General features: G+C 40.2%; 1 protein-coding gene across 5 annotated transcripts in view; it reads right to left on the bottom strand.

The window, feature by feature from the left end:
- Positions 1-235: 235 nt before the first annotated feature.
- PRKCD (protein kinase C delta) overlaps positions 236-19728 on the bottom strand; it is a 64952-nt gene continuing 45459 nt past the window's right edge. For 4 of the 5 annotated variants that reach the window (XM_054838869.1, XM_054838867.1, XM_054838868.1 and 1 more), the window contains exons 5-17: positions 14109-14265; positions 13447-13478; positions 12690-12775; positions 12203-12332; positions 11487-11587; positions 10214-10307; positions 8637-8767; positions 7775-7948; positions 7166-7257; positions 5676-5738; positions 3387-3525; positions 2408-2596; positions 236-2177 (exon numbers count right to left, since the gene is read on the bottom strand). In XM_054838869.1, coding sequence (XP_054694844.1) covers positions 1878-2177; positions 2408-2596; positions 3387-3525; positions 5676-5738; positions 7166-7257; positions 7775-7948; positions 8637-8767; positions 10214-10307; positions 11487-11587; positions 12203-12332; positions 12690-12775; positions 13447-13478; positions 14109-14265 — 1688 coding nt within the window. In that variant the 3' untranslated portion in view covers positions 236-1877. The remainder of the gene's footprint in view (positions 2178-2407; positions 2597-3386; positions 3526-5675; positions 5739-7165; positions 7258-7774; positions 7949-8636; positions 8768-10213; positions 10308-11486; positions 11588-12202; positions 12333-12689; positions 12776-13446; positions 13479-14108; positions 14266-19728) is intronic. The other variant, XM_054838871.1, reaches the window with a different exon arrangement.

Genomic DNA, 19728 nt, shown 5'->3' with positions numbered 1-19728 from the left:
TGTAGCGCAGTCGCTGAAGCCGGACACTTGCTTGGCACCGAGCCCTTCCCACAGCAGCTGGTGTTAGACTGAATATCTGCTTTTGTCTAAGTCTTCAGTTTGGTCAATTCTCCTAAAATATTTGTGTTGTTTTTGTAAGTGATCAGAGCTTAAAAATTATTGTTTTTTTACTGTAGTTTAAAGACAACATGAGTTTAATTGCATATTTCTAGAAAAAAAATCCTAAAGCCGTGAATGAAAGTTTAATGTAACTTTCTTTTAATTGAGGACAAGTAAAAGAACCAAGGGCTCAAACACTTTTTAAAAAGACATCTACTATTCCCAATGTCTTCTCTCGAGCAAAATATACAGCACATACATATATATAACTACATTCAAGTACCAAACAATTTACATTTTCCCAAATAGAGAAAATAATACACGATTCACATACCTTAAACCCAACCATGCATAAAAGAACACTGCCAATAACTCAGCAGTTGGACATAATTAATCACATGACTGTGTATTATTCTGAAGTATCCACGACATCGTTGGAATGCAAAACACTTGGGCCTTTTCGGTTTATGATGTTTAACCCTGCTTTAAAGTCCGACTCTGTTCGGAGACTTACTTGTCCAAGATCTGTTCAAATTTAGGGTTAATAAAAGAAAATCCATCAAATGCAGACTGATCCATGGACTCAATCAGGTTTTTGTCACTGTAGGACAATTTTGGCTTCTCACTCAGAAATTCTCTGTCGAAGTTGTTGTAGTCACTTGCTGACTTCTGTGTTAAATGGAGAGGGAAGATAGTTTGAGACAAACTGTCATTTCTTCCAGAACAGATTACTTAAATACAAAAGGTTAGGAGTCCTTGAGCTCCATCCCTCCCTCTTCCCTCTGATTTAGAGAAAAATCTCCTTTTTGCCTATTTCAGCAACACTGTAAGGTTATAACTGGGCAATTGCTTGTTAGTTGACAACAAATAGCACCAGGTTGCTTTGGAGAAGAACCACATGGACTGGTGATATGTTTCATACAATTACCCAAAGACTCTCCACTGACAAAAGCAATGCAGCATTTACATTTAAGCCCAACATTTCTTGCTGTTAACCAAAACTTTTAAATTCCTGAAAGCATTTTACAGTCTGTACTTGTTCAGAGAAAAAAAAGCACTGCTTTCTGTCTGGATAAAATATTTGTGTATGTTTCGTAAGAGTTCACGTTACTAAAGACCACGTTTTACACTCTGCACCTCTGAGGGTTACTGTTTGTAGGATCCTTACGTTGCCAGAGTCCCCTTTCCTCTGGGAACACGAAGCTGCCTGTTGTTGAACAGGACAGTTCTCCTCCATCGAGTAGGTAAGTACATTTTAAAGAGCCTGCATTACCTCCAAGTCGTTTTACCCGTAACAGGCTGGAGGAAAACTGGTTTGAGTTTCTAACCAGGTGAGATGATGCAGCAGCAGCCCACAGTGATAACGACTGTGAGTAACAGCCAGGCTGTTCTTCAGGTCTTTTTTCAGGTAACATTAGACATGTACATTACACATAGTTCTAAGTTCAGTAGTAGAGAGCATGTATCTTTTTGCTCACTTGGAGACTGTCAATTGAGTTTGGAACAGTGCATACTTAATGCTTGTACTGAATGCCTGCAGGCAGTTACCAAGTGAGTAGCCCCAAGTTATTGGTCCTTCTGCCATGTGGCATTACAGAAAAGAAAAACGCAAGGAACTATCAGCATTTCTAAGGTCGAGGCACATAAAACATTGTATTTTTCTAATGATCTGAAGATTTAAGAATAAGTAGCGGAGCTATTAATTGATTTCCTGAAGAGTCTATTAGTAAAGAAGCTCCCTGAGAGAGCATGGGAAGGCAGTCTTGATAGGAAAGATTTCAGGGCAGTCCGAGGAATATAGTGCACCTCTTTGTAACTGAACCATCTGTATGTTTGAGATACGTAACAATCTCCTTTATAAACTTGCAGTAGGATCGTCCAAACTTAGAGAAATCACCCCTCGGCCAGCACTTGCTGTGCTGCTCCAGAACACAGAATAACCCACATACCACTTTGGGCCTGAAAGGAGGATCCACCTCCCTCTTCTCCAGCGCCGTCCAGTTGATGGTTTTGAAGAAAGGATGGTCTCTGATATTCCCAGTCACCCCAAGTCGTCGTGTTGGATCCCTTTCAAATAGCTGCAAAAGACGGCAAAACCCGGTAAAGCCTTACTCTGCTCAACAGGTAGGTGGCACTGGAAGAATAACGAGTATCCTGCTAAGAGAACAAGAGTTGCTAACAGCAAACAGACCATTAGTAATTAAGCTGGCCTGGCTTTCCATTTGTAAAAGTAATTTGCTTGCTGATAAACAAGTCCCTCCCTGGACAAATACAGTACTGTGACCCACTCATTGATCATCGGTCCTACCTTTTCTAATATGTCTTTTGATTCCTTGGTAATCCAGCGTGGGTAGTGAGGGATGTCCACTCGGATCGACTCAAACAGCTCATCTTCATCGTCCCCATGGAAAGGGGATTGTCCAATAAGCATCTCGTACAGCAGGACCCCAAATGACCACCAGTCCACAGAGAATGTGTACCGCAAACCTTGCAGGATCTTGTTCCACAGAAGTGCAGAGGAAGAAGTACAATTAGTAAAAGGCAGCAACATACAATTTTTAAGAGAGAATCTTTAATAACTGGATTTTTTTGCCCCCTAAATATCCTAGTTATCTGAAAAATTGTTGACACAGACACACATTTATAGTTTTATGCTTGGCTACCGTTTGCAGAAATGGGGAGAACTCGGTGTCTTTGCTCTCATTCAGAAATTTTCTCCATTAATGTTAAATAACACCATACTTGGAAAACATGCTCTTTAGTTTCTTCACAAGATGAAGGGAGAAGCAAGTAGCAATGAAAAGTAGATTACTACCAGACAGACTTTGACATCATGTATAGCTTTAAAAGCTAACTACCTTAATTGGACTACTTTGCAAATCAGATAAAAACCCAGCTATAACCCAGGGAATTTAACTTAGATTCCCCGGGGAAGCTGCTTTTGCATTGAATTGTGGCCATTTGCATGGGCACAAGTCTGTTCACAATCTGCAGTGCACAAACATTCAGTTGCAGGAGCCCCGTGTGTATGCTAGCTGTAAGGGCAGAAGGGAAAAACTAGTTGTTCAAGACCTGAACATCTTAACGTTTCAAAAACATGGGGTTTTTTTAAACTTGCAGCTACAGATATTTACAAGTCTCAAGTACCTTCTACAGAGAACTCAGATTTAATGTTTTTTTCTCCTGTGCTAATTAGACTCTTACATTTCTGAACTATTAGTCTGCAAAGGGATGATTAATCACAACAGCCGTTGTAACACCAGTGTATGTGGCAGTGCCATACTGACCTCAGGAGCAATGTAGTCTGGGGTCCCGCAGAAAGTGCTTGCCTTGTTCTCGCCAACAACATTTTCTTTGCACATTCCAAAATCAGCTATTTTGATGTGGCCTTCTTTATCAAGCATTACATTGTCCAGTTTTAGGTCCCTGCAAAAAGTATTTAAAAAAAAAGTTATGTTTTAAGGGTGAGTCATTTTTGTATTCAGATGCATGCAATTTCTTCACTGATAAACACCTACCCTGTACCGTACAAAGAGGCTTTTCAAGAAAATAATCATCCATCAACACAATACATACAAAATAGTACTTTTGTACTTTGAAGGTGGTGGGGAGAAGGGAAGAATTCTCTCTTGTCAAAGTAAGAGGCTGAGGGGTGTGTGTGTATATATATATATAGTGTGTGTGTGACCTTATAATCCTCAACACTCGCTTTCAGCTTTATGCTGAAACACTTCGTGCTCCTGTTGCTTCTGGGCAAGTTCATGCCCCGCCAGCCAGCACAGCGCTGCACCAGCTTCATAGCTCAAAAGGAGGATTGTTGGATTCTCAGAGCCTTTGGCAGGAGCGTGACTGTGGGAAGCCTGCCCAACCTTTAGTGCTACCTGTGACTTGGTCCTGGTTACAGCACAAGAGCGTTTGTGTGTTGTGGGTGCAGCCTGGAAAGTGTCCTTTTCCTGTCTTTTTTTCAGAATAACACTATTCAATCAAATAAGAGCTTTTTAACAGCAGTTTCCAAAAGCTACGTTCCCTCCCTTTGACTATAATGTGGTTTTTGTCCATCTGGCTGCAAAAGCACATACCAAGGAGGGCAGGCTGAAGAGAAACTGAGCAGCCCTGCTGCTTACCGAGAAAGACTTGACTACAGCAGATAATTTGACATGAGAACAGGGCAGTCTTTTCCCATCGGTAACTTAAGTTCCCAGTATCAGCTACTGACACTGCTCACACTGAGCTGCAGCTCGAACCAAGAGTCCCTGATCTAACGCAATGCACCATAAATCCTTCCATGTTTGGACATCAGCTGCTGTTCACCTCAGTAAATTGAATATATTTGAGATGGGGAAAACTCATGGTAACTTAGGGCACTGCACTTACCTAGCTACAAGAAGTTCTAAAATCTTTTACATGGATGTGCGCTCACATGCAACGCCTACCTAAACTGGTCCAGTCAGGTTCTGTGATTATACTGGTAAATATCCTGTGTAAGATGGGGGGGAGGAAGGGGGGGAAGTACCTTTGGTTTTGCTGGTGTCTTGTTGGAAAATGGTACTGTTCCTCTGAGAATACTTCATACTCTGAAATCTCCCTCCAGGAACATTCTAACTTACTATAGGGAAGTTTAACAGCAAGCCTAAAAATGCTCTAGAAACTCTGGGAAGGAAGGATTTTGTGCTGATGACAACGTATCGTGGAGTTTGATCCTTTCCTGTATAAAAGGCTGCAGGAGGCCGTGGGAATACAGTTGGGTACATTAGGTACCTTCCTGCATTACGGCTGTCTTCTCTGAGACCAGGCGGCCTTTAAGCATCGTCCTCCTTCACCAAGGAGGATTCCTGTAATGTTCGTCCTCTTTACAAACACGTTTTGTGAAATACTAGTCTCTAACTTCAGAAAATTGCTTAATTTAAAGGATGGATCCTCCATTTCCTGTTTCTATAAAGGGGGATGGACAATACCAGATGTTTTGGGGCATGTTTACCTAAATTACCTTGTGTAACTCGCTCTTAAGCATGCAGCCCCTACCGTTCGTGCCTGTTGTTCCAGAGGTAAGAGCTACCTGAGCAAGTAGTTACCAAACAGTGCTTTAGAGCCGGGGGTGGGGTGAAAAGGCTGGAGAAAGGAAACTGAGAGAAAAACTACATTTAAAAACCCCCAAACTTCTGATCTCTTGTAGCATGGGTATTTACAGTAAGCAGCAGCTGATCAGGATCTGGCCCCTGGTGAGGCAGAAGCATCGTGGTTTGATATGGAAGGCAAAAGCAGACAACTTTCACAAGGCTGGTAGGAACTGATAGCCCCAAGGACCCTCTCCCTTCCCTCCAAACCAAATAGACTCAAGATTTGAAGGCAGTGCTTAAAAATAACTGAAACAAAACTGCTTTTGTGTAACATAAATAACATTCCATCATTCTGGTTGCCAAGGCAGAGACACAGAGATACAGATTCATCTCAGGCATGTTAATGCCTTTGGAATAACATCAGATCTCTGACAGACAGCTTTTACTTGTTACATCAATCAGTAATTCAAAGATGCATGAAGCGCTAAGACAACTCAGAGGTCCCACACTGGTACTTACCTATAAATAATGCCTTTGCTGTGAAGAAACTGTAGCCCACATAAAATTTCAGCTCCATAAAACCTGAAAAGACCAAAACATCTCTTAATCTGTCTTGCTTAGTTAACACACAGTCAACGCAGCCAGCCCAAAGGGCTGCCGTAAGCATTTCTTCATGGAGCGAGAAGTACCGTACGCTTCTTTACATACCAATATGCCTGTCTTTGTATAGGTGGATGCTGTAACCTGCAAGTTAATCCCTTCACCACACAGCTGTGGTATCTAATGCCAAACAGCAGAGGGGACATGACAGCAACTTGCTTTTAATGCTTCATTCCACTGCTGTTAGGGAACACTGACCCTCTTCTGCTTTTTGTATGGATTTAGTGGTACGCGCATGCCTTTTGAAGGCCAGCTACTGGGAGCTCAGTACAGAGGATATGAAGGAAAACGCTAAAAGAAAGCTTGCCCCTACTCTCAACATGTATTAAAAGCTTTTTTTTTTTAGCTGAACAAATACAAAACATTTCCATTTGTGTATAGCAGAATGAACTGTGACCCAAAACGTCAGAAATAGGTACAGAGGATGCCAGGAGAGGCTGCCAGATGCACAGATGTTTGCTGGAACGCAGGTAAGCTGGGAGGGCTTTGTCCAGATTTTTGCTGGGGAGAGTAGGAAGGGAGCTTGCCCTGGCCTGTAAAGCTGGCTGCTGCCAACTGCTACTTATGCCAGAGCCCTTGATGTGATCCCATCCAGTCCCTGTTCCTTAGTACAGCACACGGTAACACACACAGCTCTCCGGTCTGGTTATGCAATAGCGCTGGTACTTACACATAGATCCACTACCCTGCACTGTTGCTTTTAATGACTTGCATGCACCCATTCAGTGATACAATTAAAACTCTCCTGCTTTTGGGTGAGAGGTAGAAACTGACCTCAAACTAAAAAATTATGATAGGTAGAGTAACAATAATACAATTATTTTTGCATCTTTTAAGTCTTCAGCACCAGTGACCTTTAAGCCATGTGTAACTGATGCAATTGCACTTGCTAAACAAAGCGCTTACCCATTTTATCAGTATCTTGTGGAACGTGCAGGTTATCTTTCTGTACTATTCATGTCAACTTAGCAATACTAGTAAGTAATGTAAGTACTGGGGTTTATTTCTCATGCTGTTTTCCAGTTTTTTCCCATCCAAATACTGTCCTAAGGGACACCGAAGCCATACCTTTTGCTTTTCATTGCTGGCTTATGGTGCAGTTTATGTAGCATCTCTAGGTACAAGCATCCCATAAAGTAAAACATCACACTGCTATGTAAATTAAGAAAACCTAACTCCACACATCATTAAGTGAGCTTCTTCACTGTGTTAAACCAGTGCCTAGAAATACCTTTTCAATCATCAGCCACTGAAAACTTGAGTGTGGGTCAGTGGTGCAGAACTAGAAGCAGTAAAACCAGAGACTAAAATCATTCATGGAGATGGGGACTGATGGGTTGTGGACTTACGTTGCTCTGTAGAGATCAAACCGCCCCTTGTCCTGTATGTGGAACATCAGGTCTCCCCCATTCAGGAACTCCATAACAAAGAACAGGTGATCCTGTTTGTAAGTAACCAGAGAATGATTATTTTTATTAATTTTTATTATATTACTTAAATTACTAATGCTATTGCAAGCACACATGAAGTAGCGGTGTGTCTGCTGGGGACCAAGCAGCCACGTTCCTCTTCTCCTGAATATAACTCCTAAGAGTGTACGAGGCTCCTACAGATTTGAGTAGCCTGGTCTTGTATTGCAAAGCTAAACAGCTGATCTTGTGTTCTATCTGTTTCTAGACATAATAAAAATATACATTTAAACAGACTTACAGACTTCTATCTGTGACAGTCATCTCTTTTCCCCTCACTGAGGGTAAAGCTAAGATCAAGGATTTAAATTAAACTGCCTCTCATTCTAGATGGCACAGATGTTACTCTGATCTCATTCTGTTCTCATCAACGTATGCGGGGTCATTTAATTCTTGTATCGCTAAGTTACTTTCACTTGACTGCTAGTAACAGCATCTATTAAAAAGGTAAATCTGTTGCGCTGCTGTTGCTGTTGGGCTTTTTCTTACCTTTGTCTGAAAAGTGCAGTAAAGATGTGTGAGAAACGGATTTTCCCATGCAAGTGCGAGGACCCGCTTTTCCACCATGGTACATTCCACATCATCATCAATTAGCACCACATCTTTTTTCAGAGCTTTGATAGCAAAGAATTCATTCTTCCCTTTCAGCTCAGCAAGCAGAACCTACAAAAAATGAAAGATGAGATTACAGCACATGTAGGAAAGACTGTTGCCGATGGTATTGGTAAGGGTAAGTCGAAGGTGTTTATAGCAAGTGCAATGACAATTAAAAAGCATCTAAATGGGAAAGATGAGCGAGATTTGGGAAGGTGAAGTTGCTGGGCATAGAGATGAGGAGACAGGGCTCAAGGCCCACATGACACAGGCACAGCAGCTTCCGGAGCAATTTTTCTGCCAATGTCTTGTGAGTATATAAAGAGAAGACGCATAAAGCCTGTTCCTTCATTAGAGCTGTAGCGTCACAGACGACAGCGGACAGAATCTGTGGAGGTCATGCTGCTCTCCCGCATCTCCCTGTCACTGCACTGGAGCATGATGAGGCTGTTTCTGTACAGAGTGTACAAACATGAAATAACCCTTTTGCACTGTGGTGCGTAAAGGGCAATTCCTCTGCCTTGATACTAAATAACTGAAAAAACTGTTGTGCATTATGAATCACTTTTGAGTTTAGAAAAGATTCAGGCGATGAATTTCTAGTCTCTTTGACAAAGACAGCTATATTAATTCTGTTACAAGATTATCCACCCAAGCGGCTCTAACAGAAAGACCTTGCTGGTTAACGACAACAGCCCATCACGTTGCAGAGATCAAGCAAAGCAATCACCTTAAGTTCCATAAGTTTGTTACGTACCTTTCCAAAACTTCCTTTCCCTAGTACTTTATGGAAGACAAAGCTGTCTATGTTGAATTTTCTCCTGCTTGCAATTCGTGACGCTGTTTTGGCTGTGCTTCCCTCCCAGAGTTTATCGTACTCGCCGCTATCTGGTAATTGAAACAGGGAGTTCAATATATGCAGAAATACTGCGTGACTCTGATGCCCTGCTAAAAATTAAGCACTGACATGCTACTTCAATGCATCTGCTGCTGGAATATTGGCAAATCTAAACATAAGGGTCAGCTTCGGTGGTATATAACAAAGTTTAAATTATGCGAGCATACTTGATAGTGTTGGATTTGAATTGAAAGCTGATTGTTTCTGAAGCTGGGTTTAAGCAATACTTAGGCATTATAAAAATCAAAGGCCCTAACTTTCCCCTGTGGCTAAGATACAGAGCATAATTTGGAGAAAAAGATACTTTACAAAGACTGCTTGTAAACAAATTTTCTTCTGTGAACAGGCTAGGCCCTCGGCCTAAGCAGAGAGGCAATAAAAAGAACTGATTTATGCCTGATGCTGGCTAAGAAGCCTCATTGTACAGGTTAATACTAATTATCTCCTAAAATTAATAACTGCACTTTTTTTTTTTGACCTCCACTCCATAGATCTGCTGGGTCACTAACAAGACACAGCTGATAACCATGACATGACACCGTGTATGCCCCCTAAGCTGCGATAGCCCAGGGAGGAATCACAGTGGCTACACCCTCATTTCGTATTAAACGAAACCACCTCTGCAAGAGGCTGTTTTTTTCTTTCTCTGTTCTGGCAAACCAGAACAAGTATGATAAGTAATAACAAAGTAATTTTCTTACTCGGCATTTCAACAGAATGAGTTCAATGTATGGATGAATATATCAACTCCTGTACCACTCCAAACCCACCCATTATCTCTTACCAAGCCTGGTGATTTCCATCTGGTAAAAAGTTACTTTGACTGTTACATTTATTTTGCACAAATTATCATAAGTTAGCATTTAAAAAAAAAAAAAAAGGCTTATACAATGCTAGAACTCTTTAGCAATAGTAAAAAAAAAAAATACAAAACCTTACTCTGAACCTGTACATAGGACTCCAGGTACTACTTAAACTATTTCAGCCATTCAATCTCAAGTAGTGTTTTCGCTACTTACATCCTAAAATAGATAGCACTTGTCATTAGTTTCTAATGCCTTGTGAACAAATCGAGATAATTAACAAAGCACATGACACTTCAGTTGCAGGAGGGAGGGAAAGGTGTTGTACGTGCGTGTCTGGTTAGCGAGGCATCCTCCAGTTCTGCGCTGGGAACTGCGCTGCAGTGAGTACAGCAAGCATTACGCAGGAAGGTGCGTACGGGGACTAAAACCTACAGATATTTGTCAAAAGTTACCTAAGTATTTTGTGTGGCCAGGAGAAGGTAAAAAGAAATATGCGCTTTTTTTTTTGCAGTGCTTATTAAAAAAAATTGCCTAACTAATTCTAAGGCAAGAATGAATAACTACTTAAATTGTTAGTTTGTGTAGTCTGGTAGGTAAATGGCTAAATCAAAACATTGTAGCTTTTCTCACCTGTTGTGTCTCCTGGAGCTCTAGGTTTCTTATCAAAATCTTGATAAATACCAACGCTTTCTACAGATCCAGAATCGGACCTTCGTGTAGATTTCTGAGGAGGAGGGGAACACTTGAAATTATATTTGCAGTATTACTTTAGAAACACTTATAACAATAGCTGTTAAATGTAACATGATGGCAGTATAAACTTTTCTTTTTAATTATTAACTCCTAGTCTTTTCTCAATAAGTCTGGTTCATAGACTATTTAGCCACATTCTTTACAGCTTCAGATCAGCCAGTTGCTCTACTTCTTTCACTGCAAGAAAATCATTGAAATTCTTGAATTGTCTATGTTGTGTTGTTCATTGCAAGATTATCAAAGGTTTAATGATTTGAACCCAGTGGGAAGAATTTAAACTGTGTGAAAATGTCCCCTTGGACATATGTTCATTTGAAAGAGGAGATGGGAATCACTGTCATACTGGACATGCTGAAGTCATATCAGTGTGTGACATCCAGCTTTAGCACATGAGAACAAATTGTACGCACGGAAGATAGATCCCCAAGATCAAATTTTCGTAATGAAAAGATCGAGCTTTTCTGTGTCGTGAAAGAGCTGGCGCAACAGCTCTCACTGTTTTCAGAGTAAATATCCTGTGAAAGCTTAGGAACACTCAGCTCAGAGGAAATACTGTTGGGTTGTGTGATGTATTTTCCTGCTTTATTTCAGAGCTTGTGTCGAATCTGTATTTGCAAGTCAGAAGTCGACCACAAGAGACAGCCATGCTGCAGCGGGAGATGAACAATGTAAACTACAGGGCCAGTGTTAATGCCAGGGGAGTTTTCTGTGTGTATATATCAGATTAATAGAAGTTGAGAATATCTGGTATATTTCTCCTTATTGATTTAATTTTAGCATGCAAGTGGAATTCTAAACTTGAAGCATGGAAAAAACAGACTTCAGCGTTATGATACCACTGTTTAAACAATTAAATAGAAAGGGAGAGAATAAGCTTGGCACCACAGAAGAACAAAACTGGATCTCAGGAAACCACGTGCCTTTTTAAAAATTCTTTGCTAGGTGGGATTCCCCCTCGGCCCCCCCAGTTTCAACTCTGGGCTACTGACACTTTTATAATTTGAACCATAAAGAGATTAACAAAGAGAAAGCCATTTGCATTTCCTCTGGTTCCAAACTTGGTTCCCCATAAAAATTATATGAAAAGAAGTAAAAACCCCCAAATGCTCTGAAAACAGCTAATTATCTGACAAATGGCAATAAAGCATACCTGGCTAACTTGATTTAAAGCTTCAGCTAGCAGCTTCTGGTTTATCCCACATAAGTTTGCCACCTTCTTCTGGCATTTATGGTGCACATTCATCCCACATTCTGAAAGACACATAAGGATGTTTATACAAACGTCAGGAAAATACTATCTGACATTAAAATAAAAAGGATTGTTTCTCTGTGAAGTTCAGAAACCTTGTTATAAGACCAGAGTGGGCACGGATCTATCATTGTTAATAAAACTGCAGTTTTAATCTTTAACTCAATGAAGGCTACAAAAATTGTTCAAAAGGAAAAAACCTCTAATCATCATTACTTTAGTCTCAAAATCTGCTACAATAGAGATTATCTTGCCTTTTTGTGGGAGAATTATAAAAGTGGTATTTACAGCAAACACTTTTAAGGCACTTTTAGGCGCTACCACATTTCAGCGATTCCCAAAGCAGTAATTTTGATTACCCCCAAGATCACACCTCCGCAGCACGCTTTCTGACTGCGTTAGAAGCTCACCGTGGCTGAGCTGTCACATGAACCAAGCATCTATTTGTCTCTCTCTAGTACAAAACTTTTCAACTGCACACGGGTGAGATGAATCCTGTTCTATATAACACACATATAAAAATGCACAGTGCGTAGCAATAGCTAATCTCTAGCAGGGGGGAGACTGCACTGGAAGAGCATGGAGAGGTCCCAGCTGCCCTCCCTCATCCTCCATACCTTCACATTTGAGTCCCTGTTTGACCAGCCCCCAGAGCAGGCTGCCGCAGTGGTCGCAGAAGGTAGGGCTCATGTAGTTGTAAACTTTGAAGCGATGAGGCATGTCAATGTTGAAACGTTCCTTTTGAAACTGAGGACAGGGAGAGGGGTGAGGCACTTTACCCAAAACAGGACCTGCTTCTTACAGAAAACGGCTTGGATATTACAAAGCTACGACAATTTTATCTTGAGTACCCCAGTCTTAACAGCCCTCACCTAGCAAGGAAAGAATCTGCCCACCAAATACCACCCACCCCCTTTTAACTACTTTTCTTGCTTGAAAGTTTCATCCACTACATGTTATGTACAATCTTCAAGGGAAGACAGTAACTTGGTTGTACAGCCAAGCAGCTCCCAAACAGACCTGCCCATTTCTATATGAGGTTTTGTTAGTTCAGGAGGGTTTAATTATGTAACTACACTCTAAAGGTATTGTTCTGGCTCTTACCATTGTGTCCCTGCTGTTGGCTGCTGTACCAGTACACCTCCCAATGATTTTATCAATACATTTCTTATGAATAGCAGCATTGCATTCTTCAAGACATGTGCAAGAAAAAAAAGGATTCCTTCAGATAATAAATACATGGGATGAGGCGTTCACATTTCATAGCACAATGTGAAAAAACACACTCCTTTCCATCATACTATATACACCAACCCCTTTCTTTTCTATGAAGATGACAATCTTTTTAAAGCAGCTTCCCCCCCATTTTCTTTTTATATAACCTCTATTTCTAAACTAAATCTGCCTCCATTGGGAAACGCCACCAGCATTTGATAACAGAAGGACAATATTTTGCTTTTGAGTTTTACCCTTTGATATCTCTCCTATTGCTTGGAGGAATGCAGAGAGATCTATGCTCAGTCAAAAGTGCTTTTCATTTCAGCTGTAAAACCCATCAATAATTGAAATTCATTTTAGAAAAAGTTTAAAACTGCTCTGATAAATAAGTGCAACTTTTCAATTGCATTACACACTTATGAGAAGAATAGCCAAGTCTAAATCTTGATACTAAAAACTTAGGTAGGCATCATAATTAGACAGCCTTAGGTTATCGTGCAAAACTGATGTTCAACATCTACTTACTACCTATGGTAACGCTGCATGGTGCCGTGCATATTTACAGAAGATTTTTTCAACAGTAACTATTTGATCTACAGGTTAATGTGGAAAATAGCAGAAGAAAAAAGTAAAATCAACTTACGCCTACATTTGTATCCCTGCTTGTTGAGTCCCCTGAAAAACAAATGATAAAGAAGGAAATCATACAAGCAGATGCTTGCTGGAATAAACGGTGGGGGTTTTTATTTTTACCATGTTAACCGATCTTTTTCCTATGGGAATATTTACTCCAATTAACACATTGGTCTAAATTCTGCTATTCATAATCTTCTCTTAGAAAGGCAAGGTTTAGAAGATAAGGTAGTGTGTTTTGATAGACCAGCAAATTAGGAGGGAAACCCAGAAAAGACTAGGTTTCAGTTGTACAGGAAATCCTCCTTCTTGCTCTTGATGGGTCTTTACTCTGCTTTAGCCACTTCACATCTCAAAGTCTGAGCATTATTTTCTCAGACCCACTCATCTCACTCTCTTGTGAAAGAGTGCTGTTGATTACAGGCTAGATCTCACTTTTGATGCTGATGGAATTTTTGCCAATTATTTCAGTGGCAAAAATGTTCAAGTTCTACTTTTTAATGTGAAAGAGACAACTATAGTACTTAGATATAACAATAGTCTTAGTAAATATATTATTTCCATTTCCCAACACATGAGTTTACATGTCATTTTGTGTCTCAATATACCCAAAGTGAATTTTGCAATTATTTAGCCTTTTGGGGTGGGGCAAGCTTCGCATTTCCTTCTTACCATACAAAGTCTTTGCAGACAGAGCAAAACGTAGGTTGTCCAAAGAAGGTAGCAATAAATTCATGATTTTTGATGTAGTGGATTTTAGCTTGCTTGATAGCTCCTCTCCTGTTCATAGTTACTGTCCCCTCTTCCTCCCTCATTGATTGTTTGCAATCTAAGGGGGAGACAAGAAGACATACTTTTAATACTTTAGGGTATTACAAAAGTTAATATTTGGTTCTCCAAAAACTTCAGTTTGTTTTTCTGCTTCACATTTGTGTTTCTATTTTATTTTACACCTGCATTCTGTGGATTTTCAGACCAACAAGGGTGGAATACACACACGCACTGCTTCCTAAGGTGTCCCTCCATGTCCTTGTTTGCAAGCACTTCCCTCTCCTGCTCATTCAGGAGACTTCAGCAAACGAGCTAAGAGGAAGAAGCAGGAATGGAGTACAGTCTTGCTAGAGAAATGACAACCACAGTTGTTTCTTGAAAAAAATATAAGTTCCTATACATTACGTGATTTATGTGCAAGAGAAATAAATATTTTATTGGAAGCAGGAGGGTTCCTGCTTCCATATTCCTTCAGCAGAAGCCATTTCATGCTGCTGCTCCACATGCCCTCTTGACCCAGGACTAAGCAGAAATGCACGTGAAGCCCTACAGGGCCATACTGCTGTAAAATGGGTTTCTTCCAGCCTCCAGGATCATTAAGCAGCAAGGACAAATGACATTTTCAATTGACATTTCCATTACGCTATCTCATAAAAACTTTGATTTTATGTCTGTCATCATGTGCCAGCCTCATTCCTCTCCCCTCCTAGTCCCCATAGGGTTACAGTATATAGTACTATATAATACTATAGCAATAACAGTACATACTATAGTATATGTTGTTGCATCTCATACTATACACATAGTAATTACATATAGTATTAGCCAAGACATAAAACAACAACACAAAAAAAAAAAAAAACAAACATTCTCAGGCTCTGAGTCCAACTGGCTCATACAGGTCCTTCATTACAGGTTATAGTTATTTCCACTCTTTCCCAAGGAAGCTTCTGAATTTCTCTTACAAAAATGAGTAATTTGTGTCTCAATCTTTCAGCCACAACTCAGACTATATAGTCTTACTTACACATTTTGAAAATAATAGGCGGAGTGTGTAACAGAAGTAGCCCCATGAAGGTGTATCAATAGAGATTGGCTAATTTAACCCTAGGACACACTTCTTGTCAATAGAGAGGAGCTGTTGAGGGACAATCCCATCCAGCAGGAAAAGATAAAGGCTTGAAATGGCAACAAGGAGCTGATCAACTGCTAACCGCATCAGCTCTGGCCAGCAGCTTGTGGGTCCCAATCTGGAAGAAATGTGGACATGGTTCCCATTGAAAGTGCTGCGAAGTTTAGGGTAACAGAAAATTGCCATTTGCAGGGTGGGAGTTTCCACAACAATGGAGTAAGGAAAAAGCCAGAAAAGCATTTTTCCCATTGTCAAGACTTCATTTTTTATTTGCTCCATTGCAAAAATGGAGCTGCCTTTTATCAACATCAGCAGGAGCTTTGCTTTTCAAACTGATAGGAACAGATTTGTTTCCTTTGGCAAGTCACGCTAACTGCAATGTCTGAGCTTACTGCAAAGTTACCCAGGAGCCCTGTTTTTCTTGTTGCCAGCTGTGCTTGGTTTTTGTCATTTTATTAGCTGGCTGCCACCACTGCTATTCCAACAGACCACTGAACCTGGAATACAATCTACCATTCGATACCATTTTGAGAGTCCTGAACTAATTTATCAGTCACAGCCAACAGCAGCCAACTGCAGCAGCATGTACTGTCTTAGAAAAGAAAGGACGTCAGCTCAGAGATTAAGGAAAGATTAAGCATATTAGTGAAAAGAAAGATCAAAAAAGGTCCCTGGATTTTGCCACTAGGTATTAATGCACTTTTCTGAGAAACTGGCCATCTGGTTCAGAGAAAAACCCATCCTGCATCCCCTGAGAAGAGCTCACAACACACACTATGACACCTTGACATTACATATGCCACTGAGTTACCTCTTCCCCTCCAGGAACAGGATTCATTTCTGCTGTTCAAACAGGCTATTAAGTTCACTCAACAAAAACTCCCATCAGCTGCTGCACTTCAGCTTGTCCAAGTCTGCAAACAGTACTATCTCTTTGTTTAATCCTGCTGAGCAAATATACAGACCTCACCCACTGTTCCTCAAATGCTTCAGGGAAACCACATGCTGAAACGTGCGTGCAAGGAACGCACTTCATATTGTTTGCTGCATGGAAAGGATGTCTTCATAAGGGTGATTTAATCAGTCACAGCAACAAAACAGAGAAAGGCGTGTTGTTTTATAGCATGTATTCTGAGGAGATAACCTGTGAAGGAGCAGATTAAGGGACAAAATCCTCTGAAGTGTGTAACACAAGCAAACCAAGTGTTTAGGATTCACCAGGTGAACAGGACATGGCTTCTCCTCATGCTGAAATACTTGTAGCAATTTAGTATTGCTGACACTACATGCAAAAGTCTCTGGCAAAACTTGATCAGGATATGGGAAACTGTGGTGTTTCCTCCCTGTCTGGAATACTGATCTCAAACTTAATAGAAATATGTGAGACTAGCATCTATTTTTTGAGAGAGTAATTAATAAACTACTCAGTTTGTACAAAGAACGAAAAAACCAACCCCCCCCCCACTTTCCTTAAACATACTTTAACTGTGAAGAATCCTTGAGACAGCAAAACTTCAAAATCTGCATGTGAGAACACACAGCCTTCACAACTAGCTGCCTTATTTAATACTTTTGCCAAAACCAACCAATATATCAAAGCATAGCTGAAAACATTTTTGTATGCTTCAGACCAAACTGAGAAGTTTGGACAGCGACTGTAAGTCAACTGCACCTGAAGCTGAGATGGCTCTGAAATATTAGCATGTTTAACAAGTTATCTTTAATCTGTAAAATATCTTTAATGTGTATTGCTCCAGAAAAGTTTTAAGAAGTTCAGCCAAACATGGGCTTAACTGGGGAATAGAGGCTTTAGTTCAAAGATGCAGAGAGAATTAACATTTGCAAGGCAGTAATTTCCCAACAACTATGTGGATGCAGGGTGGAGATGGAGGGGAGGAAGAAACACAAAGGGAAAGCCTTTGCTTCCACCTCCAAGCCAGCCAGGATTTCCACAGCTTAAACACTTGTCCTGGGGCAGCACATGGTCAGAAAGAGTCATGTACAAACCAGCTGAATCAGCAACTAGAAACCAAGTGACCTCTGCGGCCTGGACCTGAAATTAATCATTTTGGACCCAGCACACACCATTAAACATAATCTATTTCCTCTATTGAGAACTGTGGTTAATATTTGTCACTGACACACTGTTCATGTATTTCAAGGTCCCTTCTTAAAACTTGCAGCTGACCTGACAAAAGCACCCAGAACTCCTATGTGCCATACACTCATTAAGAAACCATTAAGCACGCCTGTGAATCGACAGTGCAGTTCTCCACAAGTGCTGAAGACATACCATTGTATACCCTATTTAATTGCAGTGCCAGCCCTTCTGAATATTGCAGAGTCCTTACAACCACTAACGTAACACACAGCCCTTAGCCTAGACAACATTTGCTAGAACACTATTGCTAGGACTCTGCTGAACTGTGACGCACCTCAAGGTGAGACGTCAAATTGTCTCAATTGAACCTCAAAAGTTCAAGGACAAAAGAAAACAACGTCCAGAATAACCCTACTAGATTTTTTAAAAGAAAGACTAGAAAAAAATAGTTACCATCTTCAGAGTCCGTTTTTTATTTTAACTTGCCCATTTCTCTGTTCTTTTTGTAAACAGAGGAAAGACAACAGTGCAACTGTCAGAAACTGAGAACCAGGAATTCACTTCAAACAGGGACAGGCAAAACATTTTCTCAGCTAACTGGCTGCTCAAGCTCAGATTTGCACAAAACTTTATAATAAATTACAAAACCCACTCACATTTCTGTTCAGTGTCCCTTCTGCTGTTCTCCTGCCTTGCACTTGGCTTTGTTTGAAAGTTAAGTGTGCCTTCAGGTCAAGAAAAATATTAATCTCACACAGCAATCATTAAAAAGGAAAGCTTATTCCCCACGAAGGAGACTTCCCTGGCATGAACTGTCTCAGAGGAAAACTGCTCTTTAACCTGGTCCTGGAGAGGATTGCTTTACAGATCATCTGTATAAAAAAACCAAACCATTTACAGAAATACATTTCCCAAAAGTCTACATTTCTGTGACATGAACTTGCCATGTTAAATCATTTTGGCTTTTTTGATCATCACGATGTTTCATTTACAGGGAGAGTATTAATATTGTCATGTATTTCTAGTATTAATATTGTCATGTATTTCTTTTTCTTTTTTTTTTAAACTATCTCCTCCATTCCCAGTACTTGTGGATTTTACACTGCTGACACTGAAGTAGCAATACCAATAACTTCCTATTGTACAAGCCAATCCTATTTCCTCTCAAACCTGGCACATAATCTCAAATCACCTATCTCAGCCCCAAGCAGTTATACTACAACCTCTAGCATGAATGGTCAAAACCAGCGTTACAAACTCTTAGTAGCACCTCTATAAGAAGTTACGTATACTGCATGTAATAGTGCATGCATTTCTACTGTAAGAAAAATGACAAGTATGTTATGCTCTGTTCTGCACAGAGACTGGGACACCCACAGGACACGGATTTCTTTCCTGCTCCTCTAAATAAATGAATGAAGTCCTGCCTCGGCCACCAAGCCAGCACCTACTGCTGTTCTGAATGACACTTGGCAGAGCACCGAGGTGGACTGCTCCGCAGCTACTTTTAGCATGTTTCTACTGAACTAGTCTTTCATAGGCATTAATGAAGTCAATGGTCTTTTAGAAAAGTGTTAAAACAAAACATCAGAGTTTTAACAAGCCCTACCTTTCAGTCCAGGAGAAAAAAAAAAATCCCACGTCCACACTACAGTCTTTGTAGCGGCTCGCACCATCTGCAGAGCTTCTGTGCTAACACAGTCTGTGCTCAGCTGTACACAGTACTTTTTAAAAAAATTTCACTCAATGTTTTGGTTAACACTTCTGCACAGATACCCAATGTCTTATTCATTGCGGTAAAACAGGGAATAAACTGGAATATGGGTTTTCTCTTTTCTTTTATAAATTACAAAGGCACAGTAAAACCACCTTTAAAAATACAATGTTAAGTCAAATTTCTTGTGAATATGTAAACTATATAAAATTTTCTCTGCTCTACACATGTTAGCTACCTTACCAACCAAACACACTACCAACTTTGCGTTTACGAAATGACATCATCTGCAAATGTTTGATTTTCTTAAAGAAAATTAAGCCGGAAAATGTTTTTATTAAATTTATGCAATCATACTTCTAGTTGCAGATTAAAGCAGATGATAGGTGCCACTGAATAACTACTACATCTGCCAAATTTCTAGAAATACTATTTTCTCAGCTAAATGATTAAATAATACTGGCTTCCACATTTACAATTACAAGGCCCAGATCTGGCTTTTCAGCCTCACCATTTTTATTTACTAATAACGTGACAATCCTTCCCCAACACACCTCACCCACAGAGAAACTTG

The sequence above is a fragment of the Grus americana genome, chromosome 11 (genome assembly GCF_028858705.1).
Source record: "Grus americana isolate bGruAme1 chromosome 11, bGruAme1.mat, whole genome shotgun sequence".
In the NCBI taxonomy this organism is placed as follows: Eukaryota; Metazoa; Chordata; class Aves; order Gruiformes; family Gruidae; genus Grus; species Grus americana.
This window is presented reverse-complemented; position numbering and strand designations above follow the sequence as displayed.